At 42.5% G+C, this 9008-nt stretch overlaps 1 protein-coding gene across 2 annotated transcripts; it reads right to left on the bottom strand.

The window, feature by feature from the left end:
• Positions 1-4398: 4398 nt before the first annotated feature.
• On the bottom strand, positions 4399-8250 carry LOC115673926 ((-)-germacrene D synthase-like). Of its 2 annotated transcripts, none has more exons than XM_030596192.2 (7): positions 8098-8250; positions 7610-7898; positions 6010-6385; positions 5695-5913; positions 5328-5466; positions 4994-5242; positions 4399-4891 (listed from the first exon to the last, which is right to left on the bottom strand). In XM_030596192.2, the coding sequence occupies exons 1-7, from the start codon at positions 8233-8235 to the stop codon at positions 4598-4600; spliced, it is 1704 nt and encodes a 567-aa protein (XP_030452052.2). In that variant the 5' UTR covers positions 8236-8250; the 3' UTR covers positions 4399-4597. The 2 variants fall into 2 exon arrangements, with proteins under 2 accessions (XP_030452052.2, XP_056176082.1); XM_056320107.1 differs by having other exon boundaries at positions 7610-7877.
• Between the last annotated feature and the right edge of the window lie 758 nt (positions 8251-9008).

The raw sequence follows: 9008 nt of genomic DNA, 5'->3' as shown, positions 1-9008 counted from the left end.
TTGGAGCTTAGGAGCCTAAGTGAGTATTAACCCTAAACCCTAATTAGGCTAATTAGCATTTCTATATAGGTTTAGGGTAATTTAGGGGTTAATTAAGGTGATTTAGGGTTGATTAATGGGCTGCTGATTAGTGACTGGTTTGGTGATGATTTGGGGAGCCTAATGAAGTATTTTGAGGGTAAATTATCGGCCTAGATGAACCTGATTTGTGGCTGTCCCTATTGGATTAAATTGGACTAAGTTGGCTAAATTGGGCTTAACCGTATAATTGCCGTGAATGCCTCGTATTGTCCGATTAGTGGCTGATTCGTGCTCGATTGGTGATTGTTATTGTGATGCCATGATGTATGCCTAATGTGGTCGAGAATGAGGAGGCATGACGGGCCGTGCGTATGCGTATTTGGATTGCTCTAATCGCATGAAAATTGTGTGCCAATTGTGAGCCGTGTTCGAATTGGATTGAACGGATTAATTGGGCATGTCAATGTGATATTCTGAGCATGCTAAATTGTGAGCTAACCATGTCATGGCTGAATTGAGTTATTGGATTAATTGGGCAAGTTAGTTTGTGGTATTGAGCATGTTGAGACGCACATCGAATTAGCATTAATTGATTGGGTGCCTATGTGAAATCGAATGGTCATTGTGGATTGCCCAAGTGCCAGATTGCATGGTCATGCATTTTGTATGCTGAGCATTGGCCTGATATGAGAATTGTGCGAGTATGCATGCCTGACATGAGTATGTGATCACCTAATTGCCCTGATGCGTTTTACGCGGGGTTCAGATAAATTTGGTGTGTGTACGTGTGATCACATTAAGCCCTGATGCGTGTTACGCGAGGTATTGAACCCGTCCTGATGCGCTTTACGCGGGACGATGCCCGGATTGCCGAAAGACGGCCAACCTGATGCGTTTTACGTGGGTTCGGTCTGTATTTGGAGATCGGTGTTGCGCCTGATGCGTTTTACGCGGGCTTGAGACACTGGGCCTGATGTGTTTTATAAGGGCCAGGAAGTGTTGGATATTGTTAGACCTGATGCGTTTGACGCGGGTCGAGATTAATAAATGAGAATTGGCAGTGTGCATTATTGAGCCGGATCATGAGCACGGACATATTGATGGCATATGTGTGCAAGAGTGCATTGGCAGGTGTGCAAGCATGTACGTATCGGTGAACCGTGTGTGATACAGACATCAAGGAGCATGAACATGTGCATGGCGTACGTGTGGCTAAGTATGATCGCGTATGCGCCATGTGTGGGTTCTGCACTTCTACTACTATTATGAACTGTCTAAACTGCATGGTCGTTTATATGATCGATCTGGCCCGAGGGCCTAGGTCAAATGGTTGTTATATTGGTCTGTTCGTGTGATTGTTTGCCTGTCAGGAGGTGCATGTTAGCCTAGTTTAGGTTTAGGGGGTTTACTCGCTGAGATTCGTTCTCACGGTTGTTAAAACCCACATTTTCAGACCCCCGACCCTAAGGATGTCAAAAGTTCCTATCCGTTTTGGGATCCCGTCCCGGATAGACTGAGAGGTGATCGAGTACCCCGTAGGAAACGGAGATACGTATATTAGGCATTTTACCACAGTATGGGTTGACATGGGCGAGCAGCACTTTCAGACCCACGAGTACATAGGTTGGTGCTTCAGGGACTTCTCCAGGACTTTTGGACCTCTTAGGACTTTTGATGTCCCGTTCAACGGGCTAGGTGATATAGATCCCCAGTGTATCGATGGAGATCTGGCGAGCCCCGAGGCCTCATTCGGAGAGGATTCTGACGACAGACACAGACCTGTCATCTGGGAGGTCGATGAGCCAGACCCGATGGATGAGGAGCCGGTGGATTGGGATTCCGACCCGGAGCCTATGGAGTCGGATGGCGAGCCGGAGCCGATGGAGCAAGACCCTGAGCTGGAGGGCGAGCCAGAGAAGGGCGATTCTGAGGACGAGTCGGCAGAGGCCGAGTTCGAGCTGGATTCCATGGACTCCGAGGTCGAGTGGTCTGACAGTTCTTCCGAGTCCTCGGGATCTGACCCGGACTGGGTACCTTAGGGTTTAGCCGTAACCCTAGTTAGGTTGGGCCGATACCTCTTTGACCGGAGCCCTTCCTTAGGTTAGTGTTTAGACTGACCGCCCGGGCCACCTACCCTTTTTTGTCAGTAGTAGCCGTTGACCCGCTTTTGGTTTATTGTGTATTTTGTGTAATGGATATTGTGTATGTTTCCCTGTTGTTAATGTAAGTGTATATTTATACTGTTGTTTGTTGTTTGTGCTATCCTCGGTCACGTGTTTTAAATTGTACGGGTGTTTATGTTGCTTCCGCATGTGTCTTGATCTCTGTGTTGGGTGTTGGGTCGGCGACGCGTCCTGGGACGTCGCACAACTTCGACCTCGGTTGGGATGCTCGCGCGCCGTAGGGTTCGGGGCGTGACAAAAGGTAATCTAGTGCTTGGCCGGGCCCGACGACCCTCGCCTGCTGTTCCTTCTTCTTTTTTTATCTTTCATATTTTTTTTAAAATTTTGCTTATTTTTTAATATAACTTATATAAATTTTGTATTAAAAAATTATATTTGAACCAAATAACTTCGTTTTAGCCACGTCGGCGCCACGTACGACAGAGAAAATAATAAAAAATTCACGTCAACATTTTTTGGTAGCCAAATTGGACAGAATTAACGGAAGGACTTGATTACACAAATTTGATAAGTTTTATGATTTAATTGCGCTTTTTGAAAGTTTTATAAAAAAGATACAGTTTTAGATATCGTATTGGCTCTACAATGGAACAATCTTGAAAAGTCGTACCAAAAGTTAGTTTGTCATTTAATATTCATTTTATCATACCACACGATATATCTGACTTCGAAGATCTATTGACTAATAAAAAAGAACAGTAATAATCAGCATTGTACCATATTGTACAGTGATTCCATATTTTGGCAAACCAATGAAAATTTTGGCCAAATTTGAAGATGTTTAATATGTCATGACCCTCTCAAGGGGGGTTCTGTTGGGGGAAGCAAGTATAGTGGATTGTCGAGCGGGAAATAGTGTCACCTCTACTCGAGATTTGCTCAATCTCGCTTGGTGTGGGTTCTCCTATATCCCCTACTGCACATGTGACGCTGGCAAATTCAAATTCGATTGATCTAAAGACGGAATTTGATCCTATAAGGGAGTCGCTGCTAGCCTATTGAGGCGATTAGGAGCCAAGCAGAATGCAAGAGAATGTTCTACTCCCTACTCATCGTCGATGGGAATGGCGGTGTTGATGATCGTGGCCGGACATGGAGGGATTACAACACGGGGAAATAGACTGATAGAGAAGGCGCAACGATGAGCGATGGAAAATTTCATCAACTTTAACTTCAATTCCAAATTTGACCCAAATAATTTGAAAATTTCACATCATGAGAGCCAGATTTGGGACTCGAGTAAAAATTGATGCTTTTACTGAGACAAAAAAAAGTTCGAAGCGAGAATTACCATTCCCATGTTCATTAATAACTTTATATCGAATCTAACAGCTGCTTGTCGCATCGTGACAAGTGACCACCCTGACCCTGACCCTGAAGAGTCCGAGCCGACACCAGATTCATTTGATAAAGCCCAAATTCGGCACATCCTCGGATCTTATCAATTTCTAGAGGCAGAGAAGACTTGATTACAGCACGCGTGTTCATTTCCTTCTGCTTTCTGGCTCGAAACTGTTGACCCGCTGCAGTTGGTCCGTCACAGCGAGAAGAAAAAATGACTTCTGGCTCTCTTTTCTCTGCAGATTCAGCTGCAACAATCCTCTGTTCAAGAACCCGAAATGATGGTGAGTTTGGACCATGTCCCTTTCGTCTTTTTCTCTTTTTTTCTTGTTTTTGTCAATTTTTCCTTCTGTATTTCCTGGTTTATCTGGAAAAAGATAGAGAAGGGAAAAAAGAATAGCAAGGTTCAAGCTGGTGGATGTTCTACTGCTTTTCTTGGTGTTGGAGCCACATGATAGGATGCCATTTTTTTCTCTGTTTATCATATGTTCCGATGCTAGGTACTTCAGCTCTGTATGTGTTCGGCGGTTTCCTCTCGGTTTAGCTTAATACAAGAGTAGCAGTCGTAGAAGAAGAAGAAGAAGAAGCAAAAGAAAAAGATTGTCCCCTTTCGAAAATGTGACAAAGAAGCTTTCTCATAGTAGATCTCATTCTCATCTTTCCATAGTCCATACAGCTGAAATCAACTTGTTTTATCACCATACCATTCTAAATCACATCCTTTGAAATCCAAAATGAAAATAGCTCTTTGAAAGCTTAATTTAGTTAATTTAGTTTTTTTGGATGAGTAAATTATATGCTTCATTTCATTCTCCAATGAATAATATATGAGGGTAAAGCAACCATATATCCATACTGATACAACCATTCCATTCTCGCTAAAAGCTTTAGTACCCCAACTAACATATGTATCCCACGTCTTATTCGCAAGCCTATCTCATTAACACTTTACACACACACACACACACACATATATGCATCATCGATAGAATAATTGGTCTAGTTTCTAATGTCCAGCTGATGAACGTCTAGTTCATTGCTGTATATCAAAACTATTGCACTGGGTCCATGAGCACCGAACGTATGTAATCTTTCAGCGTAATATGAGGATTGGTGTAATGATCTCCTCCGTCCTTGTACAGCACGTCAATCACTCGTGTGAGGTTGAGAATTCCCATGAGAAGCGGCATCGAGACGGCAGTCGGGCAAAGACACTCCTCATTCATGTCCTTCCACGCGTCATCAACTTTCTTGCAAAGGTTGTTTTCCGCTTCTCGTTCAGTGACACCGAATTGCTTCATGTAACATTGCACGGCCGAGTCCGCATGTTCTCTTCCTTGCTCAAACTGCAAAGATACGTGCAACAAGACATATAAACGAGAGCTGATGTTTCATAGAGTTGGATTGGGTCTATATCTTCATTAAACACGTGGAAGAAAAAATGGTACCTTATGAGTGGCCAAATCATCCATGAGCCTGCAAATAACTGTCGAAGCCTTGAGTATCTTTGGATCGTTGAACAACCAATCTAAATCGTCTTTTGTTACCATATCTTGCATTCCAACAAAGGACGTGATCGCTAACAAGGGGTAACCACTCGATACTACTGCAATGGACATGTACTCATCCATCGTGGGCTTGTGTTGTTGGTGCAGCCAATTTGCTTCAGCAAAGTAGTATCTTGCTTGCCTTTTCATCTGAATATGCAAAGCATTTAATTCCTATCAATCGAGAATAACAACACTATGATTGTAGAATACAGTAGAGGTGGTATGATCTTACCGCTTCTTTCGCATAGTGGAGGCCATACGATCTTCCTTTGCAAGCCAGTATTTCTCCAAATTCAACGTAGACATCGATAAGTGCTTTGTAGAACACTTGCATGTACTCTGGAAGATCATTTATGCAATCAATGTCCCACCTGAAATTATCATATACATTACATGATATTTCAAAAACCTTATATTGCACGAGGATTTGCTAATCACAATATTGTCCGAGAACAATGACAAGGTTAATCTATCAACCCCATCATCTTTCAATACTAAGAGTTGCCGATTAATACATTTTTCCACGTCTTGTATGTCATGCGAATATACATCTAACAAAATCTACTTGAAATAAGACCCATCTACTGTGCCAATCTAACCTTTGAACAGCTTGAGTAAAGAGCTCTAGCTCTTCATAGGTTCCATAGACATCATATATGTCATCAAGAACTGAAGTCATTGCGATCACTTTGGTCAACATTCTTCGAACAAGCACTAATTCGGGCTCAAAATGAACTCCTAAAATCCAAAAGTATCCTTCCACGAGCCTATCTCTTGCAAATGGTAACTTCCTCTTGAAGTCCAGACCCATCCACCACCTACATGTAAAAGGAAAATATTCATAATTACTTAAAACCTTCCATAGAGTATAAACAATAAATTAAGTTAATCCTGTGATTGCGTAATTGATCAACCTTGCAAGATCAAATAACTCCTTCTGGTGTTGCTTTTGTAAGTGGCTGAAATCTAACTTGGCCAGTGATAGTAAGACTTTATTATGCAAAGGTTCCCCTTCATACATGGAGATATATCGTCTCGCCTCGAGCCTCGGCACCCCTCGACGAATTGTTTGCTTTAAGGCATGACGGACTTGCATTGCTAGAGGTGGGCTTAGTTGCTCCTCATCAATGGACTCAAGATGGGTTAAACTGAAAGAAAGCGCTTGATCGAGAACATCTTCTCCATGCACACTCAAATGGCTAGCTTCATACAAACTTAGTAATCCACGTACGTCACTTTTGTATTTTTCACTGAACTTCCCACTGCTGTCCTTGAACTTGTTGAAGATGTCTGCTTATAAATCATAGTGAAATCAGGATTTCTATGGAAACATCCCTATTAGACAAAACGATTCTTCACGAGCGGTCGAAACACCTTTGGTTACCGAAAGAATTGATAGTAACAATAACAACCAACATATGAATGGTGATTAAGCCACTTGTAGAGGATTTTTTTTGCCACGGATGGTGTTTATAATAATTGTCCCTATTGATACCCCAAATTGTGTGACAAATCGTTTAATGTGTATTGAGAAAGTGAGAGAATCAATCTCTATATCTCTAGAATTATTCTAAAAGAAATAGTTTGCATCTACATAGATATGTTTCATTTAGTTATATTCTAGGGTTTTCCACCACTATATGTGTCTGTGGTCAAGAACGTGAAAAATGCCTCCAGTTAACAGATTTGTCAAATTCCGTACAGTCACATCTTTGTCTAGTAGGAGTACTTTTATGTGTGTTATATTTTTATCAGATTGTCCCTTTTGGGGTCATGTTGTGCAGCAACTCGGGCGGGTCGTGTACAACTTCAGGAGATTGATTGGTGAAGGGAAAAGTGTCAAAAAAGTCCTAAATCTTTTGCATTTGTGCCAATTTAGTCCTAAACCTTTTTTTGGTGATAGTTCAGTCACAAGCGTTTTGCATTTGTGCCAATTCAGTTCTAAATCTTTTGTCTTTGTGCCAATTAAGTCCTTCCGATCAATTTTGGCCGGATTTTACTGACGTGGACACTTACCGGTGACCGGCGCTGACGCAGACAACTTTTAGTAATATTTTAATATTTTTTGAATTGTTATTTATTTATTTATTTTGCCTCCCCTCCCTCCTTCCTCCAGCCGGTCGCCGGACTGGCGACCGGCCAGAGGCCAGAGGCCAGAGACCGGCAAGGCTCGCCCTTGCCGGATGGCCGCGAGGGCGGTCTCGCGCCGGGGGGGCGAGGCTCGAGCCTCGCCAGAGGCCTTCGACCTCGCGGCCTCCGGCGAGGTCAGGCCTCGCCCAGCCGCAGGTGAGGCTCGAGCTCTCACCGGAGGCCGCGAGGTCAAAGGCCTCTGGCCAGGGCTCGAGCCTCGCCAGCAGTTGGGCGAGGCCCAACCTCGCCAGATCTAGATAATCGCCGGCCGGGATTATCTACGGCAGGGAAAGTCAAAGAGGATAGATTCTAGATAATCGCAAAGGATCATAGTATACCGGTAGTAATTTGCGAAATGATAAAAACAGAGAAAGGGCCACTCACCACATGAAATCCGGTAAGCTTGTTGTCGCAATAAACGGAAGAGGAGAGCGACCGTGTAGAGGTCGTCAATATCATGATCTCCATTATTACAAACAAAGCAGGTCTCGTTAAGTTGTTTCAGCACATAATCAATCTCGCTTGCGAAGTGGTACGCAATGCCTAAGCGTTGTATTTGATCAATCATGTCCAGTTTCAAGGTCGGCCAGTCCGCATTAGCGCATAGCATCCTCTTCACCTCGTCCTTCAGCTTCTGGATTTCTTGTTCCGCCTGCTGATCGTAGCCATTATCCTACACATGTACATAAACAAGAATACATGTTAATTTCGCTCCGATACTAAGTGCATGAAACGTTCACAGGCCCAAGGCCTATCCTTAAGTTGTTATCTTTAGTCTATATTCTCCCTCTTTTTCTACCTTAAGTAAGTAATCGATTTTGTAGTAACTTGCAAGATCACATTAAAGGAAGGTGCAGCAACTTAAGTCCTACCATTGAGTTGGAGGGAGAAGCATATTTGGCGAGGTAAGCCTCCCACAAGCTCGGATGATAGTCTACTGACCGGCGTTCAACCATCTGGTTTTTTTCTTTGGCAGGAAGAGGATGATGTGCAAAGGTTTGTAGAGACATTCTTGTTCCCCTTTCTACGTAGATGTCAATACAAAATGAAGAACAACAGAGGCTTTCATTCTTGTCTTGTGAAAAGGTCAATTGCAGAGAATTTATAGACAAACAAGCGCTCCATGATGCCAAAGACTGTAGTAATCAAGTTATGAACTAGCCATCTTTCTAAATACACCATTTCTTTTACAAATCAAGACGTTATTCAAATAATTCCGTCCAATCACAAATACACAAAAACTCCAAATTCTATGCTAATTTTATTTGTTTTAAACTGTCAATTGAGTACATATCAGTCTAGCCAATTTTATTGGGTTAGGATTCGATTTGAAAGACTGTAGATTATGTACTACTTTTGTCTTTCAAATGCATTCAAACAAAATGGTGGGGGGGGGGGCGGCGCTCTTGAGAATTGACATGTGTTTTTTTTCCGCTAAAACGAATTGACATAAGTCTTGTCTCGAAAAATGTGTGATTCTTTTCATTCAGGGTAATTTACCCTTGTAAAGTCAAGTAATCCTCCCATAAGCTCGGATAATAGTCTACCGATCGGCATTCAACCATCTGGTTTGTTTCTTTACCAAGAAGATGATGATTTCCAAAGGTTTCTAGAGACATTCTTGTTCCCCTTTCTACGTAGATGTCAATACAAAATGAAGAACAAGAGAGGCATCAATTCTTGTCTTGCGAAAGGTCAGTTGAAGAGGATTTACAGACAAACAAATGCTCCATGATTCCAAAGACTGTAGTAATCAAGTTGCCAACTAGCCATCTTAGTAAAT

This window comes from Syzygium oleosum, unplaced genomic scaffold, assembly GCF_021117445.2.
Source record: "Syzygium oleosum isolate NSW1041296 unplaced genomic scaffold, Sole_v2.1 Sole_v2.19, whole genome shotgun sequence".
Taxonomy (NCBI): domain Eukaryota; kingdom Viridiplantae; phylum Streptophyta; class Magnoliopsida; order Myrtales; family Myrtaceae; genus Syzygium; species Syzygium oleosum.
The sequence above is the reverse complement of the archived record's forward strand: the minus strand, read 5'-3'. Positions and strand labels throughout refer to the sequence as shown.

Coding starts and splice junctions, on each gene's coding strand:
- LOC115673926 (XM_030596192.2), bottom strand. CDS start 8,235: ATGTCTCTACAAACCTTTGCACATCATCCTCTTCCTGCCAAAGAAAAA. Junction 7,899..8,097: donor CTTCTCCCTCCAACTCAATG/GTAGGACTTAAG, acceptor GTACATGTGTAG/GATAATGGCTACGATCAGCA. Junction 4,892..4,993: donor ATGATTTGGCCACTCATAAG/GTACCATTTTTT, acceptor GTATCTTTGCAG/TTTGAGCAAGGAAGAGAACA.